At 42.6% G+C, this 22,767-nt stretch overlaps 1 protein-coding gene across 1 annotated transcript in view; it reads right to left on the reverse strand.

Moving 5' to 3' along the window:
* Positions 1 to 22,767, reverse strand: part of nsfa (N-ethylmaleimide-sensitive factor a) — a gene marked incomplete at its 3' end in the record, with an annotated part of 50,917 nt that overhangs the window by 7,756 nt on the left and 20,394 nt on the right. The window contains exons 3-13 of the mRNA XM_080009016.1: positions 17,306 to 17,405; positions 17,149 to 17,188; positions 16,750 to 16,916; positions 16,084 to 16,197; positions 14,906 to 14,981; positions 13,529 to 13,684; positions 11,616 to 11,815; positions 8,868 to 9,033; positions 3,612 to 3,686; positions 3,330 to 3,517; positions 2,862 to 2,957 (exon numbers count right to left, since the gene is read on the reverse strand). Coding sequence (XP_079865142.1) covers positions 2,862 to 2,957; positions 3,330 to 3,517; positions 3,612 to 3,686; positions 8,868 to 9,033; positions 11,616 to 11,815; positions 13,529 to 13,684; positions 14,906 to 14,981; positions 16,084 to 16,197; positions 16,750 to 16,916; positions 17,149 to 17,188; positions 17,306 to 17,405 — 1,378 coding nt within the window. The remainder of the gene's footprint in view (positions 1 to 2,861; positions 2,958 to 3,329; positions 3,518 to 3,611; positions 3,687 to 8,867; positions 9,034 to 11,615; positions 11,816 to 13,528; positions 13,685 to 14,905; positions 14,982 to 16,083; positions 16,198 to 16,749; positions 16,917 to 17,148; positions 17,189 to 17,305; positions 17,406 to 22,767) is intronic.

Raw genomic sequence — 22,767 nt, forward strand, 5'->3', positions numbered from 1 at the left:
GGTTATTTTGATCATTATGTATGTATTCTTGTAATTCGGGTTATTATATACTGCAAGATGTAGGAATAGGCATGCTATCTATGTCAGGATTTAAAATATCGCTCGCTCTCATCCCACCCTCCTAATCCGCCCTCCCTACTTCTCTCACCATCTCACCTCCCTAATTCCACTCTCCTCACTTCTCCTATCACTCTTACTCTATTTAGTCTCTCACTTTATGTATGTCTAATCCGGCAATGTGCTATGTTTATCTTTGTCTACTTGTCATTTGTTTGTATAGTTATGTATCCCTACAAACTTCCTGCAATACTATGACAGTGAAAATAAATGTACAGGAGGAAATCCCAGACTTATCTATGGGAAAGCCTGGGAACGGTAATATAGCTATTGCCTTGGATGCACTGTGCCATCACCCCCTAACTAGCTTCAATGACACCCGTTAAGTTCGTTAGTTGGAATGTGAGAGGGTTGGGATCACCTGCTAAACGTAGCAAAATCCTAACTCACCTCACCAAGATGAACTCCAGCTTCTGTCTACTGCAAGAAACCCATCTCACTGCATCTGGGCACCTCAAACTCAAAGCTAAATGGGTTAATCAGATGTTTTCCCTCATCTACAACTCCAAAAAAATAGGTATTTCTATATTGATCAATAAAAGTATCCCATATCAAACTAAAACCACAGTATCAGACCCAGAAGGGAGTTACCTAATGATTAATGGTGTTTTAGGTAACATCAAATTAACCATAGCTAATATTTATGGCCCCACTGAGGATGACTCAAATTTCTTTCACAATATATTTTCAAAACTTTTTCAAATTCTCTGAATCAATTATCATATTGGGAGGAGACTTCAACACAGTACTGGATCCAAGTCTTCACCGTTCTCAAGCCAGAAATGTTCAGAAATCTTGGCGTTCGTCGGACACTATAAAACAATATGAGTGATCTTGCTCTTGGGGATTGTTGGCGATCAAATAACCCACATTCTAGAGAATACACATATTATTCACCACCACACCAAATTTTCTCTAGAATCGACATTTTCTTGACAAGTAACTCCGCACTGCCCAAAATCACTAATCCTGAAATTCACCCTATTGTAATTTCCGATCACGGGCCGTAGTTTCAACCTGATAAATGAAACAAATGGAACCCTCCCAGCAGGTGGCGGTTTAACATCTCACTTTTGACTGATAAAGAATTTAACCATTTCTTTTCCAGAGAATGGACTTCCTTCATTGAACTGAATGACTCCCCAGAAATATCACCATCCTTACTCTGGGAAACAGCAAAGGCAGTTCTAAGAGGTAGGTATTATTTCATTCTCCATTTACAAGAAAAAGAAAGGACAAGAATGCCAAAATGAACTCGAACAGCGACTAAAGGAGTTGCACTCCCAACAAGCCCACTCATCCACTGAGCAAATCCGAAATCAGATCCGGACAATTACATCCGGACAACTTGATTATATCATCCATTAAAAGACACAATTCCTTATGCAACGAACAAGAGCAAATTATTTTGTTACCCCCCCTTGGCACCCCCCCTGCACCCCACCCTCCCCAGGGTGTCGGTCTGTCGCCGTGGGGCCGGGATCCGTGCCTTGCGCCCGTGGCCCGGGTTCTGCGCCTGCGGCTGTGTCTTGTGCCTGCACCTGGGGGTTGGTTGTATGTGTGCGCCCCTGGGGTGCGGGTTCTCCTCGTGCTCCCTGGAACTGGGTAATGCTCCTCTGGGCTTGGCGTGGGGGTTGCTCCACAGCCCTCTGGCTTCTCTGGGGGCCCGGGGGTCTTCTGTGGCCACAGGGCAGGGTGCTCGGGGCTTTCCTGCAGCTGTAGGGTGTCTACAAGGCTGCGGAGTTTCGGGGGCTTCGGGACCGTTTCTGCTGCTTGAAGGCGCCGCGACATAATACCGACCTACACCACAGTACCAATGGGGATAAGTCATGTACACTCACCGGTGGACTTCTTACACACACACACACACACACACACACACACACACACACACACACACACACACACACACACACACACACACACACACACACACACACACACACACACACACACACACACACACACACATACAGACGGTCCCATCACACATGCACACACCACCACACCTGCTTCGAGTGCACCCCAGCACCCTCCTGGTCGCAATCCTCTCTTTTCCTCCCTCATTTACTGTCATAACTATGACAGGAAGAGGCCACGTGACCAGTTGTAGTTTCAGTTTTCCTGGACCTAATTCACTGTTTTTCAATACATGTTTTTGTGTAATTGTTGTCTGTTTCTATGTTTATTTGTCTCACCCATGGTGATTCTCCCCCCCTTGGAGTAGTGATCAGTTGTTTATAGACTCAAACATGATAAATAGTTCTCCAAAGAAGGGGGTTGGTGGTGGTTCTCTATAACCAAAAACTGTGCTCTTGTCATCCTACAGGTCATCCACAGAACAGAGTTATTGCAGCAGTTCTTGATAATTTAAGAATTAATAAAGAGTTGCATTGCAGGATGAGAACTTGAACTCCACTTGCAATTTAACTCTGTCCTAGATGGAATGGCAGACAAATACTCTGTGTTGTATGCCCAGCATGCTGACAGCACAGGTTAAAAAAAAGGGTACATTGCATCAGCATCTTTCAACCATATCAAAAAAATTAACTATGAAAATCATCCCTTGCGTTGCAAGATCAAAACCGCAAGGTTGCACAAACTCATCGATTCCAGCCAAAATGGCAGCTGTGTTCATCACAATAAGCTCAAGTTTCAAGTGTGCTTAGTTCTAGGGAATGCATTTTTTACACTTAACTGATCTTTTTTTTTTTTTTCAGAATTCATAGATGGCTGGCACGTACCGGTTTGATGTCGTTGTTGAGCGATCCCATGAAGTCGGCCCTGCTGACCTGGAGCTTCTCTGCCCTCTCCATGTCCACCTCCACCGTGGAGGTAGCCTGCAGAGGAACACCCAGGGAGCAGTATTAGAACTTAGCATATGTAGTAGTATATGCTCAGTCCCAAGTGATTTTAATTTTCTGACATCTCAGAAGCGTTCACTTTGTAGTGTCGAAATTACCCAGTTTGTAGGCAAAAATCATCGGGGACCTCCCAGCTTTTCCCAGCTATCACGATTCTTAGATGCCAATTGGACTTGGGCAGGGTAAGTCTTGACAGGTCATGGTGTAATTAAGTGTACAATAGGTTTCTCCTCCGTTTAGATCAGAATTCTTTCTTTCTCAGTGCTCATCTCCCCTCATGTCACACTTAAACCCATCGTTGGTCAGCTCAAAACTGGGTCAAAGTTCAAACGCTGGGAGCAAACTGACCTTGATGTGGCGGTTCATGGCAGTGGACTGCGCAGCCCTGACCAGCCCCTCCAGCTCCGCACCGCTGTAGTTCTTGGTGTCGGTGGCCAGCTCCTTGATGTCCACGTCACTGGCCAGCAGGCCGAAGCCCCGCATCTTGTTGGTGTGGATGGTGAGGATCTGGACGCGGCCCTTCTCGTCAGGGAGACCTTAAGGGGAAAAAAGGGGGCGGATCGAATAAGAGAAGGTGTGTACATTTCACGTACAGTAGAGTAAGTGTGTGTGTTTGTGGTTATGGATTACCAATTTCCATCTTGACTTCAAACCTGCCGGGCCTCATCAGGGCATCATCTATCAGGTCAGGCCTATTGGTCATACCTGGAGAAGAAAGAGTATAAGGGTTCAAGTTCAAGATCAAGAGATTATTTGTCACATACATATACATACGGTCATACATATATGCAGTGAAATGTCATGTGTGCGTAATCGACACAAGGTGCCCACGCAGGCAGCCGCAAGGGGAGGCGCCAAAATCGCGATTCTGCGTTCTATAATTATACAATAGAATTAATCGACTGTGTTGTATTGAACATACATTTGGGGGGTTAAACGGAAAGAAATAAGTGGAGGAAGGAAGTAATATTAGTTCTGACAGACAACTCTTCGGTTTAATTTGAAATGATCTTCATTTATTGAGAATCCTTTGCGTTTGGGTGTCTAGGCTCTACTGCTCATCACACTGAGCGAGGCATACAGTAAACACACTTAGTGAGCTAGAAATACAGGAGTGATGAGCTTGAGTCCCCCCCATTCAGTTCAGCTCAATTCACTTCAGTCCAGATCATTATTGTCCCTCGAGGGGAAATTTGATTTGCAGTAGAGGTCAAAATCACAAACACAACATACAAGAGGACATAGGACATTAATCACAACAGTTACATCAAACGACCAAAAAATGTATCTGTTTGTTAAAAGTATCAAACCATTGCAATGGCAGCCATAAAAAAGTTATACTGAGCAGTGCAGTCAATGTTTAGTGCAAATTAAGCACATTTATTGCACTTAAAACAAAAGAACATTTATACCTATTGCTTTATACCCTGGGGGACCTGTATCTCCGGCCAGAGGGAGAGGGGAGGCAAATTTCTCCAAGAGCGGGTGGTCAGAGCTGGCCAAGATTGACCGTGCCTTCTGATATTTGGTGAGCTGACACTGTACCCTGTGTCATGGATGTTACTATTTCAGATCACTGTTGCATATTGACGTGTCTTCTTTTCCTGTACAACAGAGGGGTACCCGAACAATTAAAAAACGTATCATTAATAATAATAACATTGTAACCTTTAAGAGAATTGTAAATTAGCTACCGCTGTTCATGGCATCATCAACTGAGGATCCTGTGAACAACTTCAACTCAAAAATACAAAATATCATTGATAAGATTGCACCTGTTAAAACCAAAAACATAGAAAAACAAAAAAACCCCTGGTGAAATGGGGCAGTTGTTAGGCAGCGAGAGAGAGTGTCGCCAGGCAGAACGAAAATTGAGAAAGACAAAACTTCAGGTTCATTATGAAATTTACAAGGATAGATGCAATCAATACAATATGGAAATTAAACAGGCCAGACAGTCTTTCTTCTGTAAAATCATTAATAAAAACCTCAACAATAGTAAAGTGCTCTTCTTCACTGTTGATCGACTTATTAATCCACCATCTACAACCCCGTCAGAGATGCTCTCCACTGAAAAATGTGAGGAGTTTGCTCAATTTCTCAATAACAAAATTATAACTATCAGACAGAATATTAGTGCCTCAACATCCAATAATGAACCTACCCTTCAGTTTTCCAGTAATATGACTGCTGCCATGTCTCACTTCGTCCCCTAAGACATAAAAAGCCTGGACAATATTGTTGGTCAGCTCAGATCCTCCACCTGCTGCCTGGACCCCCTCCCTACCACATTTTATAAAACTGTTTTTAACTGCCGAGCACATGAGGTATTAGAAATTTTAAATGGCTCTCTTCAATCAGGTATATTCCCTGCAGCATTTATAACAGCTGTCATTAAACCACTCCTGAAGAAGAGCAATCTCGATGCAACAGTTATTGCCAACTACAGGCCCATTTCCAACCTGCCGTTCCTCAGCAAAATACTTGAAAAAGCAGTTTACCTTCAGCTTAACAACTATCTAACCCCAAACAGCCTTTTAGACACCGATCAATCTGGCTTTCGACCTCACCATAGCACAGAAACAGTCCTTATTAAAGTTCTGAACAATCTACACATAAACACTGAATCTAAAAAACGATCTGTTCTTCTGCTCCTGGATCTCAGTGCTGCCTTTGACACTGTTGAACATATTATTTTATTAGCGAGATGACAAAAATCGGTCGGCCTATCTGGCCCGGTTCTAAACTGGTTCAGAACCTACCTACAGGACAGGCAGTTCTTTGTGTCCATTGGATATTTTGTCTTGAACGGAGTGGATGTTATATGTGGAATGCCCCAAGGTTCAATTCTTGGACCATTATTGTTTAACCTCTATATGCTCCCACTTGCACATATTACAAAGAAACACAAAAGAAATGACCATAATCATGCAGATGATTCACAATTGTACATATCCCTCCTGTTGTACAAATCCTGATGACCTAAACCCCCTCACTCAGTGTATTAAAGATATTAATGCATGGATGTCACAGAACTTTTTACAACTGAACAAAGACAAAACAGAAATACTCAACTTTGGTGCAAAGGCTCAAAGACATAAAGTTGCAGCTCATCTTAGTTCTCTGTCCCTGGAGAGCAAGAATGAAGCCAACAATCTGGGTGTAATCACAGACACCGATCTAAATCTTAAGAGCCATATCAATCAGATCACAAAATCAAAAAATCAAAAAAACCATCCCCATCTGCACCTTCTGTGCAGATGGGGATGGTAGCTCAGGAGGTAGAGCTGGTGGTCTAGTGATCCAAAGGTTGCTGGTTGGATCCCAGGCTCCTCCTGCTAGCATGCTGTAGTGTCCTTGAGCAAGACACTTAACCCCTAATTGCTCCTGATGGCTGCGTCCGTCGGTGTTTGAACAATTGTAAGTCGCTTTGGATAAAAGCGTCTGCTAAATGACTAAATGTAATGTAATGTAATGTACTATCTAAAATTTGATTCTAAATTAAGAGGCTTCCTGTCAAAAGCAGACCCTGAGAGATTATCCATGCATTCATAATGAGTAGATTGGACTACTGTAATGGCCTATTCACCGGCGTCCCGGTATTGGCTGTGCAGTGGCTACAATTAATCCAAAATGCGGCTGCACGCGTTCTCACTGGCAATAAAAAGATTGAACACATCACACCTGTTCTTCGATCTCTACATTGTCTCCCTGTTAAAACTAGGATTGATTTTTAAGATTCTGCTACTTGTATATAAAGTTATAAATGGCCTTGCACCTCAGTATATAAAATAAATGCTAATTACACACGAACCAGCAAGAACTCTCAGGTCCACAGGCAGTGGTCTTTTAACTATCCCTCGTACCAACTCTAAAGCAGGAGAGGCTGCCTTCTGTATCAAGTAAATGGAACACCCTGCCAAGGGTGCCTGCCGACACTTTTAAAAGCAAGTTAAAAACCTTGCTGTTCACTACAGTCTATGACTGAATTCTGTGTGTGTGTGTGTGTGTGTGTGTGTGTCTGTGTTCTGTATGTTGTGAGATTTGTGTGTGTGTTCTGTATGCTGGGATCTGTTAATTCTGCACTGACTGTTCCTATGATTGCACAGACATTTTATATATTTTCTTTGATTGTATTTCTCTGTAAAGCGTATTGTGTTGCCCTGTTATGAAATGCGCTTTATAAATAAAGTGTGACTTGAATACTGCAAAACGTGTCTACTATAAATATATGTTAAAGAAAGCTGCTGTATGCCAATTATTTTGCTGGCCACTTTAATAACATTGAACTAACAATTTTTGTTTTGCACCGTAAGGTTCCCATACCAAGAAATTAAACAAAAGTTTAAAATTGACTCAATAAAGGACTTGTAAAATAAAGCCATTAGTGTCTAGTCCACATTAAAAGTATTCAGTCTGCACAGAAAGTGAAGTCTCTGCAGGCCCCTTTTGCACATTGCAGATGTGTCGAGGTCATGGTTCAGGTTCTTGTCGATCACTGTTACCAGATGCTTGTAACGCTCAACCGTCTCAACAAGTGAGCCCTTGATTGTAGTTGGGAAGGTTGAGTGTGAGATTTTCCAGAAGTCGATGACCATTCCATATAAGAGCAGAGTCCAACAGGTGGATGCAGGGGAGGTGGAGACAGCAAAGTAGGAAGCAAAGCAAGTAGGGTAAGACTTAAGTGACAATTTATTTATAATAAAACCATTTAATTGACTGATTGATTGATTGATTGATTGATTAAATAGGCCAGCCAAATGAGGGCGTGGAAGCATGTGGCGTCTTCAAGTTCTCTGACAGAACTAGTTCCGCAAGCTCAGCTTCATTAATATTCGTTGTAGTATTGAAGACTTATAACTTTTCAAGTTGCTAACAGGACCACAGATACGGCGAAAGATACAGATACAGATCAATAGAGCTAAGTGCTTTTTTGCTTTAATAGTTCTGATACGCTTTATTTAATAACGGTTCCTAAGTAATTCTTCCAAATTATTTTCTTTTTTTTTTTTAATACCTGAAACACTGAGTTAAAGGCAAATGCTTCTATAAATAAGTATTGTTCTGCATATCTTTTAAAGAAAGAGCTGGTGGTAGAGCTGGTGGTCTAGTGATCTAAAGGTTGCTGGTTCGATCCCAGGCTCCTCCTGCTAGCATGCTGTAGTGTCCTTGAGCAAGACACTTAACCCCTAATTGCTCCTGATGGCTGCGTCCGTCGGTGTTTGAATAATTGTAAGTCGCTTTGGATAAAAGCGTCTGCTAAATGTAATGTAATGTAATGTAAAAGGCTGGACAAAAATAAACAAATCAAAATTAGTTATTTGAAAAGTGGTTTGTTATGGAAAATGGCCACATGCAGCATTAACCTGAACTCTCTGTTATCTTCCCCCACTGAGCTCCTGTCAGCTTTTACCATTAACCATTAACCATCCGTGTAATATATTGAAATAACACCATAGACTCTGTAATAACTTAGTGAATAAGTACATAAGTAAATAATTATAATAATTGTAATTTAGAAATCGATACCCTCTATACATTGACCAAAAATGTGTCCTGTGCATAGAATCACATTTGTTTGTTTATTTAGTTTGTTTTATGTATGTTTATTTTAATATATTTGGCTATTTGTGTATATTTTTATTTTTTATCTTATTTAAAATGTTATTTCATTATTGTTATTTCATGTTATTTTTTTTTTTTTTTTTTTCTAGTTACATTTTTTTTTTAACTTTTTTTATGCTTATTGTCTGTAGAGAAAGGTGGCAATGTCAAATGTCGTCACCATGTCAAATTTCTTGTGTATCAAAAAGGTATGAGGCAGAATAAAGTCATTCCAATTCTGATTATTGGTGCTTCACCATTAGCAAGACAGCTGGAGCTCACCGATGACCAGGATGTTGTTAAGCTGCTCCACTCCGTCGATCTTGGACAGCAGCTGGTTGACCACTGTGTCGTGCACGCCTGTGCTGCTGGCTCCCGTGCCTCTCTGCTTGCAGATGGCGTCCAACTCGTCGAAGATGATGATGTGGAGGCCGCTGTTTGCCCCCAGCTGGATGAGGACGTGGACAAGGGCGGAGCCAGGGAGAGGACAGTGGTGAGTGTGGATGGAAGGTTAGAGCCTCTGTTGTTTTGAAGCTGTTCAGGATTCAACATTGAACCTTCAATTCCTAAATAAATCGCCCCAATCAGCGCAACTTGCTTTTATTGGTTAAAAGAGGCACGATAACTATCTTTGTTTTTGAAAAACCTGCTTGATATTTTAACTCACAGGGCAGGGACAGACTGGGACAAAAAAATGACCCTGGACCAGCCCACCATTACCAGCCCGTGGATACTCCACCACCCCCGCCCCATCAACGCACATACAAACACACCAGCCCTTCATACCACTACTTATAAGCATAATGCATGGATACTCTAGGCTACTGTAACACTAAAACAGAGCTATTTTAAGAGCAAATAAAAGGTTTGTTGCCATCGGGCCACCACTGTGAGGATACCATGATAGATTCAGGCAGTCAGTGTTTCATAAATGTCTATATTTGAACAGGCTGTATAATCCATTTCAACACAGGAAATAAGTCAGATAATACCGTTGTCAATTTGATCACTTTAACCTTGAAACCTGAAGGACTTACTTTTCAGGGCAGGTCTATAAACAATAAATAATTAGAAACATCAGGTACTGACTGTACACATTTGTACTTCTTAAGTGCAGTTAAAAAAATAATAATTTAAATAAACACGCTGGGAGCGGGAAGGGGGGGGGAAGACTTTGTCCGTCTAAGACATGGGTGTAAGACAGATGGGTGTAAGACAGATGTGTAAGACAGATGCGTGCCATCGGCCGCTTTGATTCTGAGGGCAATGTCTGCTCCCATAGTAACTTTCTTCCTTATATGTGACCCACCAGCATGCTGACAGCACAGGTTAAAAAAAAAAAATGTGACCCACCGCAGTAAAATTCCGAATTGTCACGTATTTCTAAAATTGCCATAAGCCGCCAAATAAGTTGAAAAAACCTTTGCAGAAAGAAAATTTGACTTTTACAGATTTGTGTTCCTTTGTGGTTTTTTTATCACTCAACCTATTTTCAAAACTGAGTTTGATTTATAAATAGTAGAGAAATGTTAAACCATGGAGTTAAATATTCCCGTTAGATTACATGGGGAAACACAGTTCACTTACCGAGACACTGAACAGCTCAAACGCCAATTGATCATTTCCCTTTAAGCGACCATCCAGGTGAAGATCATTCATCCATATTCCATGTGATGTGAAGTCACGATGTGAAACCGTTATGATAGAGTTCAACCTCTAAATGGTACTACATTTACACACACTCCTGGATACATTTTTGTGTAGGTAGCGTAACTTGTGAAATAGAAAAGCTGACATCACTTCCGTAAACAGATGGTTAAGGTGCAGGGCAAAGCCTTTCACTTGTTTGTGAAAACTTTCATCTCTGTTGTTATGGATTACGAGAAGCGGGTGGCAGAAGATGTAAATCAAATCGCAGACCTTAACCTGACCAGTGGAGATAGATCCTAGTCAGTGTAAGCAGCGGGTACTGGACTTCATTTTCCACAATGATAGTCAGTTCTCCGACAGCAACGCTGAATCTGATACCAGAGTTATCACGGACTTGGAGAACATTTCAAACAGCGGATTTCAACCTGAATGTGACGATGAAACAGAATATTTTCAATAACCACTGGAGGAGACCGACAATACGCCTGTTGTTGTTACAATGGAAGAAGTTGATGACGTGATGAAGTCTGTTGAGGTTGGTGATGCAAATTGTGAACAAGTAGCAATTGAAAAGAATCTCAAGTTTACCTGAAAATGCAGCCAGGGGCGAAAAAAAAATGAAAAGAGGCCCCAAACGGGCTCTCAGAGTGTAGATGGGGTAAGGTTGGGGTTAGCCCACATAATAACTCCAAGAATTTTGAAGATATTCGGCATACGCACATTTATATATTAAATGACACACATATTGGTTGATATACAAAGACTAATATTATTGACAGACTGTACATCTCGTTGTGTTGTCCACACTTTTAAACTCCTAAATAATTCCACTTTTATAAAACATGTATATTCTTAGTGTTAAATAAAAGCTTTTTTAAAAACAAAGATGTTGTGTGTCGATGACACTGTTCAACATTCTCTCAAAACACAAGACCAATGCAGAGAGTGCCCCATTCAGCAGGGTGTCAAATGGCCATGTGGCAAATAGCCATGCGACTTTGTTGGTCCTCCAAACCATTTGCATTCTGGGAGCTGGCTGAATTAAGCCAAGTGTGGGGAAAACTTTGAGAATGATTATCTCAGAAACACATTTTGCCGCACCCTTTAATATGACATTAACATGCCATAGCTTTAATATATTTGCTTGATTCGCACAAGTGACACCTTGTTTTGAAGCTCCGATTCCTCACTTTCAAATAACGTGAAAAAAAAAAGTCAAACGGCACCAAATGTACCTAATATCTGCCGTGGGTCACATATTTTCAATGCATAAACCGCATCATACCTCAAGGGCAGTCGCATGATTATTTTGTGTCTGCTAATGTACTATCCAGTACACAGACCCTCAGAATTGATCTGTGAAAAGGTCACACTGCTCACCCTCTTCTGCTCCTCCTCTGCATCGGCGAACAGCTTCCTGATGTTGGCCTCCGACTCACCCACGTACTTGTTGAGGATCTCGGGGCCATTGACGATCTTGGGCTCCCGGGCGTTAAGCATCTTGCCGATCTGCCTGGCCATCAGGGTCTTACCGCAGCCAGGGGGGCCGAAGAGCATGATGCCCTTGACGTGCTTACAGCCTGACGGTGGTATAGACCGATCGGAGAGAGAGAGAGAGAGAGAGAGAGCGAGAGTTAAGATGAGTTCATGCTGTGGAGTAGTTTGGAGTGGCCATCTAAAACAGTGTCAGTGTTACAGTTACTTCTGATGGTTATAACTGTATTACTAGGGGTGGGAATTGCCAGGGATCTCACAATACAATATTATGGAGATATGTGGGTCCTGATACAATAATATTGCGATTCTTTATGTTTGGGTTAGGGGCAATACACAGAGTACTGCAATACTTTTCTTGACTGCAGTAAAATCGAAATGCTCTAAAATGCATCTAATTTTTCCACACTTTGGTCGTCCGTCCACACGGACCTTCTCAAAAATGCTGACGCTGTGAACTCAACTTGCACACACATCGGGAACCTGCGACCGATGGCCGTGGCCAGTTTGTTTACGTGTGGGCAGTACTGCTTTGCCCCGTCTACTGTTTAGTTCGGTATATTTGCTCGGTTTAATTATATATTCAAGTAATTTAATAAATTTGCAGTTTTGCGATTTTAAAAGTTTAGAAGTCTCTCCAAATTTCTAAATGGTGCCCATACAGTATCAATATGAATGTTATGATCGCTGACTGTACTGTTTTTGCTGCTTTAAAGCCTGAATTGACCTCCACACATTAAAAAAGTGTTACACTTGACATTATATTTTCTCTGTTTGTCTCTCTGTGATTTGGATGTGCTGAGAATCTGAAATTACTTAAGATATTAACTGGATTACAATAACACTGCTTATTCGCGCTTGTCAACAAAGTAAACCTGTTCTGTTGCTGCTGAAGGTTTCCGTTAGCGTTTTAAGTGTTTTTGTGTGGACGGTATTTGAAAATGCAGTGAAAATGCTTGTGTGGACAAAAAACTGCTTTTTTAAATGTATGCACATTAGTGTGGACATCTCACGGCCCTAAATGTGATTTATCACAAAATACCATCTGTTTGACTTAATACTTAAACTTCATAGTGTTGCATCTCTCTTTGAATATCCTGTAAAGTACGTTGTTTCCTTTTTATTTTTTTTAAACCTGTGCTGTCAGCATGCAAGGCATACACACATACAACAGTATTTGTATGCCATTGCACCTAAGACAGAGTTAGTTTGCAGGTGGAGTTTAACTTCTCAACCTGCAATGAACTCTTTATAAATTCTTTAAATCATCAAGAGCTGCTGCAATAACTCCTGTAGGATGACAAGAGCAGTTTTTTATTAGACAGAACCGCCACCAATCCCCCTCTTTGGAGAATGATCTTACCATGTTTATAAACAACTAACTATGCCTCCCCTTCAGGCCCATGACCAGCCCCCGGCCATCGCTAATGTGGACCACAGAGCCCCCCAGTGACGAGTGCCGCACACACCGAGAGTGCCAGAGAACAGGTATCCAGGCAACCCAGTGAAACGACAGGAGTTCACCCCCAACAGAAGGAGACCACATGGGGAGCCTGCGTGCCAAGCACACCCGGCCAGGCTCAGGTCCCAGCCCGGGTCACAGGACCAGACAGAACGTCTAACCAACCCCGGCACGACAGGCCATCACCCCTCCCACGGGCAAAAAAGGACACACAAGCCCCACCACCCCGCCCACAGGGTGGGCGGCCACAGCAGCGCGCCAACTCACCGACCACAGGGCCAAGACCAGAACCCGCAACCGGCAGGTATGTTTGTTTCCAAGATCATAGCCCACTCACCCATCTGTTCCACAATGTCTGGGGGGAAGACTCGGGAGGCGAAGGCACGGCGGAAGATGTCGGAGAACTCCTTGTCCAGACCGCCGATGCCCATCTTCTCAAAGTTCCATTCGGGGTTGATGATGGTCTGCCGCGCCTCTTTGGTCTTGGCCTTGCCTGAGAGAGGAATGTCATTTCTTGAATTCTGATCGCATTAATCAACATTCCTGACGAACGCATTCAGTATTGCAGGTAACCATTACGCATAGCAAAAAGTAGAGAGGTCATGGAGCAGATATTAAATTTATGTTATAAATATACAGTTCCTGAACAAAATTGTTGTTGTCATGTAAATCAGATTGTGCGGTTTGCAGTGAGGTTGCAGATCACAACCAACTGAATAGGCCTCCCCATGGCGGTTCAACATGGTGGCCTCCGTGGAAGAGACGGTGGCCGCAAAACTCGCACAAAACGCGAAAAGGATCTCTAGAACCAGTGTTTGGTTTGTCCATTCTGGGCTACTGTAGAAGAAACATGGCGGTGAAACACCTCCGTGAAGTGTACCCACGCCCATGTAGATAAAAGTGGCTCATTCGAAGGTAATGCCAACACAACAATTCTTATTTTCATCGGATTATACACTAATAAAAACATACTTATGAATATTATATTCCATTTCTGCCAAGTCAATTCATGTCAAGTAAATTCTTCACACTGCACCTTTAAATGAAAGCCTGCATTCTCAGATGTGGATTTCACCTGGACTAAGGTGTCACCTTGTGGAAAGAAGAGAAACTACACCAGCATTTACTCCTGTACTGTTGCTATTTTCTTTTTTTACATCGTCAAAGAAATAAGAGGGGAATTAATTATAATTTATCATGTGACATATCACCCCGGGGATAAAACAAATAATGCAAAAGAACATGCAAAAAAAGGAACATGATCCCCATGGTTGGTCAAAATATGGACCCGGTTCCAAAGCTCTGTCACAACCTCCATTTATTGCAAAGGTTGGAAGATTACAACTTAAGCATTATTACACTGCATTATTGCATTATACGGGTGTATTAATGTATGTATGTTTGTCTCTCTAAATGACACTTAGTCAATTTGTGTCATTGTAAAATTTCTGTAACCTACCTCTGTAAGACAATTCACTTCCATCTCTCTCTATCGCTCTCCCTCTCAACATCAAAGTATCAGACGGAGAGGTCAGCTGTTTTGCCACATTTGCTGAACGATTGCAAACATTATCATTCTCTGTGTTTTATCGAAGAATATTTCTCTTAATCATACATTTCTATACATTTCTTATAGATATGAATCATTGTTTTGATGGTTTGGACAATTCAATAAGGTGTATTATTGGTCTCAGACGAAAAAGGGGAAACGTACCGACTAGAGTGAGGGAGGAGCTCTCGGCCTTCTCAAAGATCACCTGGCTGTTACCCACCATGAGCCCGATGTCGATCTGTCCGAGAGGAGAGGGAAAAGCCTTGTGTTCTCAAATGCAGCAGAGTGGTTTTTGCCAATACTTGGAAACAACATCCATAGCCTAAAAAGTCATTTAGTCATTTGACATTATCTACATATAGGAATATCAGAAAAAAAGTAATCACCACTATATCCAGAAGGTGATGTTGATGAACTCCAGATTAGTCAAAAGCACTCATTATCTCCTCTTGGCACTATTACTTAAAATACAGACATTGTTTACTAGAGTGAGGAGTATTCTCTAATATAATTAGCAGTTCTGTAATAAGGTGTTTGTGACGGCAGGGTTTGCATTCCAATAAATACTCCTGGCCCCTCGACACATTACGTGGAGCGGTTTACTGCACAAGCAATCAGGGCAATATTTGTGACCATAATTTCAAGAAATTAGATCATGATATCTCCGTACAATGGTTTATTTTCAAACAGCAGCCTGGATCAGGTATTAAATATAATTGGTAAGATTAATTGTGGTTGAGAAGACTAAGAGGCTAATCAGGGAGAGAACTCATTAGGACGCCATGGTATATTGCTGGGAGTCCCGAAGGGATGGAGCTTCCATAAACCTGTTGAACCTGAAAATGAAGATGTATTAAGAATCTTCCAAATTGATTTGCATAGGACTGACTGATTCATGGAATTTCTACTACTGCTTACAAAGGGTAGGTCACCCTTGAATGGCACTGATTAACCAATCAATTAGTACTGAACTAGTCATTGAAAAGCCATTGAAATGGGATTCTATCTATCTATGTCAACACAAATCTCCAATGAGAGAATTGAGGGTTCTTGTGGGGCGAGGGGGCAGAAAGGACATGACAGAAAATGTAGGGACGTTTTCAGAAATTAAAAAGATAGAATAGAATAATAGAAAACAGACAATTCAAAACTTAACCTGTCGGCACTGTGAACATCAGTTTTCTACTGAATGACTCAATCCACTTCTTTGCAATACCACTCCTCCTTTCAGCCTTGGCCCCCCCCAGAAATCTGCTTGCACATCTTAAAATGGTGTTGCTGGGTAACCCCATATATACTGTGGATGAGATGTAGCAAAATAAGGGGGGGAACTCGGATACCTTCTGCTTCTTCCCAGAACCTTCTACCGGCTCCCCCCTCAGGATGCTGGCGTCCATGGCCTCGATGTCCTTTATGACCAGGCCGAACAGCTTGTCGCAGAAACTGAACACCATCTGAGAGAGAGAGACACAGATGGAGGGAGAGAAAAATAAATAAAATCATATATTAAATATAAACCCTCCTTTCTAAACCATATTGACAAAAAATAGCCTGATATCTAAGCTCCTCCCAAAGGATCTGGGCCTCACTACCTTGTTGGGGAGAAGGAGAATTTTTGAAACACCTTGTTCCCTACCACACCCACTCTATATTGGAACATTGCAAAAAACAAACCAATTTCAAAAAAATAAAATTTCGTAAATCTAAAATCTAATTTGCTTGCAAATGGAGTGAGACTTTTTTGAGAATTTTACTTGATTCTTTTGAATTAATTAAAGATAATTATTAAAAGAAATGTGTTCTCCACTAGTATTTCACGAAACAAAACCCCTAGAATCAGAAGACCTTTTTTCTCAAACTAACCGGAATATTCTCACATACTATTATAGACCAGTGAATTCATCTTTAGAAGGATAGCGGCCATTTGAGTTATTTTGAAATTGAAGGACATATGAGACTGAATTTCACCCAATTCAGCTCTCAATATAAATGCGTTTTTGTCTGACCTGCTGGGTGACAGAGAAGGCCTGGCTGTTGAACTGCTGGATGAACTCTGAGGCCATCTTGTCCGAGTCATAGGGGGAGGAGTCAGTACTCTTCTTCTGCAGGAAGTCGATCTCAATTGTCATGGCACCGATGCATTGCTTGGACTTGTCAAAGTTGTAGTTGGCCACTGCAGTGACAGATGCATGATTCGATGATTGAATCCTAATTTGGCGTCCTAAAATAGTATGCTAGAATGCCATTTCAGTTGCAGTCCTGGTCTATCATGAACAAAAGGATTCCAAAATGCCTTGTCGACAGGGTCTCAGAATGTAATATTGCCTTTAATCCACCTAACAATAACTAAAAAGAGCAATAAGGAATTAAAAAATCAAGTGTATTAACCAATCAGAGGGTATTACCTTCAATCTCCTGGCCAATGGACAGACCGGCCCACTTCCTCTACAGGAGACACAGAGAAAAAAATGGCAGCATGCTCAAAACTAGAAATTAATACCTTTGTGTGACCATGACTGTGGTGTACATTGGAATAGTGAATCCGCCACAATGTCTGTGTACCTGAGGCAAGCTGAAGGCAATGGTGCCAGGGACGACGGTGTGGTGGCTCTTGACTGTGAATGCAAACTTATGGTTGGGAGTGGTCTTCACCATCACGTGCCTAGAGAGAGAGAGAGAGACAGAGAGAGAGAGAGAGAGAGAGAGATTTTTTTTTAGGTGAACGTTTTATTTACATCTGTTGATGCAAGTACATCTATTAATGTATTCCATCAAAAAAAACAAGACCAAGCAAAGTTAAAAAAAATTAATAGGAAGCCTTAACAACAAGACAAGTAATATAAGAAACAAAATAAAGTATAAAGATAAATAAAGATAAAAATAAAACTGCTTCAAAAGTGATGCACCAACAAATCCTCCTGAACGGAACACAGCACTCCCCTGATTGCCCAGGTTCTCACAAAATCGTCCATTTTATTTGTCAGTTTGAAAAATTCTAACTCCACCCTGAGACGGGCTGCCAGCAGTCCTGCCATCATCAAGGTGGGATCCACTGACCCATGTCCCTGCATTAATTTTTTCCTAGTTTTCCAGATGGATAATTTTGCTGTTCCTTCTTGCTGTTCCATGTTTATAGGGCTTTGTACATGTCTCTTCGGCACAGAATATTTGGGTCCAAAAATTAAAACTTCAAAAGAAAAGTCCTCCCCTAACTGCTGGAACCATTTCTCTAACAGTCTGAACAAACCCTGAAGTCTAAAACACTGGATGAAAAGATGCTGAATTGTTTCCCTGACCAAGCAGAAAGGACATACATCCCCAGTGCTTGGATCCAGGTGTGCCACACGTCTTTTCGTAGCTATCGCCCCGTCTACAATCCTCCACTGGAGGTCACCTGTGCGTTTATCGACAGGGGTTTGTACAGGCAGCTGCCTTTTGGTGAAGAGCCTGGGTCAAAAAACTCAGTCCACCTCGACGCCTTCATCCATGCCAGAGAGCGTAAGTGTGACACTTTAACGCAGGTGTAGTAAGTAGCTTTCTTCCTTACTGACTCCATCTCCCCTAGGCAGGGCTCCCCTAGCACTTGGGTTGTAAGGGAAAGAAAACTCCCCACCTCCTCCTGCCACTCCCCAGCAGCTGAAGAGACAGTCAGAGAGGGGAACATGTACACTCACATTCATCATCCCACTGGTCAGAAAGAGTAAGGTTTTCAGCAAAAGCTCTGAGGGACCCTGGCAGGGACATACAGACCTTCTCCACAATCCTTTCCAACAGTCTTGAGGACCTGTTGCCTGTTGTTCTTGTGAGCTGTTCTACTGGTGTTTTCATCAATTGTCCAGCTTGATACAACCAGCCTGGAGCAGGCTTGACCTCAGGCTGGTAGAAGACAAAGTCAAAACAATGGTTCTTCAAACAGTGACATTCCTGGTGTTACAAAAGGATCCCGGTGGATCTTGAAGACCTGCCAGGCCTTCAAGACTGAAAGATAAAAATATGTTAGGCCTGTACAGTCCACCGCTTGAGGCTGCAACAGGAACAAGTGTTTTTCTAAAACAAGACGTCCAGCTTTCCTCAATAAAAGACAAACGGTATCCTGCCAGCTTAGTCCTTGGGGTGAAGAGTAGCTTTTGGGCTGCCTAGCCTGAAAGCCATCACCCTGGATGGAATGACTATGAGGCCTTGTCCTCCTTCTTCCACTGGCAGGTACAAAGCAGATACCCTGATCCAGTGCTGCCCAGACCAGAAAAAGTCAACAATCGTGGATTGTATGTCCTTGCTTAGGCCCCTAGGTGGAGGTAGTACTATCAATCTGTGCCACAAGGTCGAGGCAAACACATCTTTGGCTACCAGAACTCTCCCCCTATATGACAACCATGGTAGCAACCATTTCCATTTAGACAATCGGGCACACACCTTCTCTGCTGCACCCTCCCAGTTCTTTATTTGGAAAGCATAATTTCCTAAAAACACGCCAAGGACTTTCATACCTTTTCTCCCCCACCTGAGACCTCCTGGCAGACTGGGAGCTACCCTGCCCTGCCATGGTCCTATCAAAAAAGCCTTACTCTTCTCCGAGTTTTCCTTTGCCGAGGAGGCTTTTTCATATATTTCAATGCATTTATTTAGCACAATTATATCGTTTTCATTTTTGATTAGAATATTCACATCATCAGCATATGCTGAGATGACCAAATGTGGGCTCTGTGTTAATACAGGTAGGGAGAGTCCCATCATCTTGTCCCTCAGTCTATTTAAAAAGGGTTTGATTGCCAAGGAGTAAATTTGTCCTGATATCGGGCAGCACTGCCTTATTCCTCTTTTGACAGGAATTGGGCAGCTCAACCCTCCTCTCATCCTTACCATGCATGATGCCCCATTGTACAGTAACCCTACCCAAGATAAGAAACGCTCTCCAAATCCAAAAGCCGTTAAGGTGGAAAACAAGAAACGGTAGTCAACACGATCAAAAGCCTTTTCTTGATCCAAAGATAAAACATACATTTCATATTCATTACAGATTTCTATTAAATCTCTAATCAAAGACAAATTTTCCATAATTGATCTATCCGGGATGCAGTACAATTGGTGCTTGTTAATTAGAATCCCCAAGTAGTCTTCAAGTCTGTTGGCCAGTACCTTAGACAGCAACTTATAGTCTGCACATAGCAGGGCACCTGGTCTCCAGTTCTTTAGGAGTGCCAAATCCCCCTTCTTTGGCAGAAGAGAGAGGGCTGCACGCTGACAGGATGTGGGCAGCGAACCCATCTCCCAACACTCCAGCAGCACATCCAACAGGTCCGATCCCAAAACAGCTCCAGAAATGCTTAAAATTCTACAGGTAATTCGTCTATGCCTGGTGATTTCCCTGGTTTTAGCTGCATTAGTGCAGCTGTTAGCTCCTCCATAGTGATGGGAGCAAGGCCGGACGCTCTTCTGGGGTCAGCTGAGGCAGGCCTTGAAGCAGTTCCGCAGCACATTCCTCATTGCACTCCTCCTCCTCGTAGAGGGCAGTGGAGAAATTTACTGTGTGCCTCCTCATCCGAGCTGGGTTGGTGGTTACAGTCCTATCTGGCAGGTGAAGACAGGTCATCTGCTTCCTCTCGGACACGGTCCTCTCCAGATTAAAAAAGTAGGAGCTAGGTGCATCCATATCTCTAATGCTTACTTAACTCTTGTCTTTTCTCCTTCAGTTTTATCTTGTCAGAATCTCGATTTAAAGTTATTTTGTTCTCTATGTCCCTAATTTCCTGCTCTAGTAAATAAAATGGTTTCCGTAACACTGTTGGTGGAGTGAGCAGTGTACTGCTGGCAGAAGAGATGAACCTGGGTTTTCCCTAGCTCCCACCATTGACTTTAGGAAATAAAATCCCCCTTCCTCCCTTTCCAAACCTGCCAGAACAAATTAAAATGGTCACAGAATACCTTGTCCTGTAGCAGCTTTGTGTTGAAGCGCCAGTATGAGTTGGACTTCGTACTCAGTGAGAGATGTAAATCAATGGTGACCAGATGATGGTCTGAAAATCCTATTGGTTGAATACAGCTCTTGAAACATTGGTTACTGATTATTGGTTATGTTTGTGGGGATGGTAGCTCAGGTGTTGGAGCTGGTGGTCTAGTAATCTAAAGGTTGCTGGTTTGATCCCAGGCTCCTCCTGCTAGCATGCTGTAGTGTCCTTGAGCAAGACACTTAACCCCTAATTGCTCCTGATGGCTGCGTCCGTCGGTGTTTGAATAATTGTAAGTCACTTTGGATAAAAGCGTCTGCTAAATGTAATGTTTTCTTAAGTGATACCTTTTTTTTTTTTCATCCAGCAAATCACAACTTATTTTTGCAAAGCTTTGACAGATTTGATACATTTTTCAGTGTCTGGAAAATAATCACAAACTTTGACCAATTTTCCAAAAGTTTTGTCAAGAAATTTGTTAACTTCCTCTAACCTGTAAAGATCTTCACTAACAGGTTGTGAGTCTGTTACTGATAAATCATCTGAATCAGAATCAGAATCCATATGACGGTCATGTTCAGTGACCATCATACTCACGTACTCACCGTCTGCTTGCCGGCTGCCTGTTGCTCTGTGTCGGGTTCTGTCTCCGCCCCGCCCCACTGATCAGAAGCTCTGTTCCCGTTCTCCGCACTCACAGCACTCGGCCCAGCCTCATTTTCACTTATTTTATTGTTATCATCGTGTTTGTTACTTGGGATCACTTTGGGCTCAAATCGTGGTGTCTTGATTTCTCCATCACCGCTTGTGTCATTATTCCTCTCTGTCTCAGGCGGAGCCTCGGCTTCTGCATCACCGGCCCTGGCAGGCTGCCAGTGCGGACAAGCGTAACGCTTGTGACCGATGTCACCGCATTCAAAGCATTTCAAGCTCCCAGAATTGACTTATACCATGTAATAACCTTTGTCATGTCCACCATGGATGCACAATGCAGATCGGACCGGCCAACTTCCCAAAGTGCTGCAGCTCTTGCACCAGCGCCTCATTGGGGATAAATGGAGGGACACAAAAGATAGTGATCCTGGTGGAGGGCACAGCCAAGGGGGAAATGGTAAAATAACCATCCTTTATAAAGACACCGTTCTCAATCAACTGAGTTACGAATCGTTCTTCCTTCATAAAAAACACAACTGCTTTGTTCATTCTCGATGCAAATGACAGGTGTGTCTGACCACCTCCCCCACGGCCAGGGGAACCTGCTCCACCGTGACTGACGGGTCTGGTTGAACTCGAACACCATGGCGCTGGGAGAGGGACGGCGCCTGCTCAGACGCCATCCCCTCTACCGGCGGACAACTAACACTAAACTACAGACATACAAAACAACAACACCTCGAAATAAACTGTATACTACATATAACACACAAATAGCAAAAACTGTTGTTTTTTTGGGGGGGGACGACAGTGTCGCTCTCAGCCAACAAATGCTCTCACCACACAGGCTCTGACACACCCAACTCCCAGCATGCACCGCAGAGAGGAGAGAGAGAGAGAGAGAGAGAGAGAGAGAGAGGGAGAGAGAGAGAGCTTTGAGCAGTAAGGAATTGATACAGGTACAGGCGGTTGCCAGGTTGGACTAGACAATCAGTTGTCAAATATACTGTATGTTACCAACCAATATCAATTTCTGAAGAACCATTAAAGTTTGAATTCAGAGAGTTAAACCAAATATACAATAGCTTCCATACAGGCTAACAAGAATACACGCACGCACGCACGCACGCACGCACGCACGCACGCACGCACGCACGCACGCACGCACGCACGCACGCACGCACACACGCACACACGCACACACACACACACACACACATACACACACACACACACACACACAAACTGTGAGGATTCCACAGACAGCAAATCATGCATTAGTTTGGGATTAACTTTTCTGTGACCCAGGCCTCTTATTACAGGACATAACCAGATTGACAGCAGGAAATTAAATTAGATAATCGTAATCGAGCTACTTAACGTGGAAGCTAATTGAAAAAAAAAAAATACATTGAAGATAAAAGA

The sequence above is a fragment of the Zeus faber genome (genome assembly GCF_960531495.2).
Source record: "Zeus faber genome assembly, chromosome: 11".
Lineage (NCBI taxonomy): Eukaryota > Metazoa > Chordata > Actinopteri > Zeiformes > Zeidae > Zeus > Zeus faber.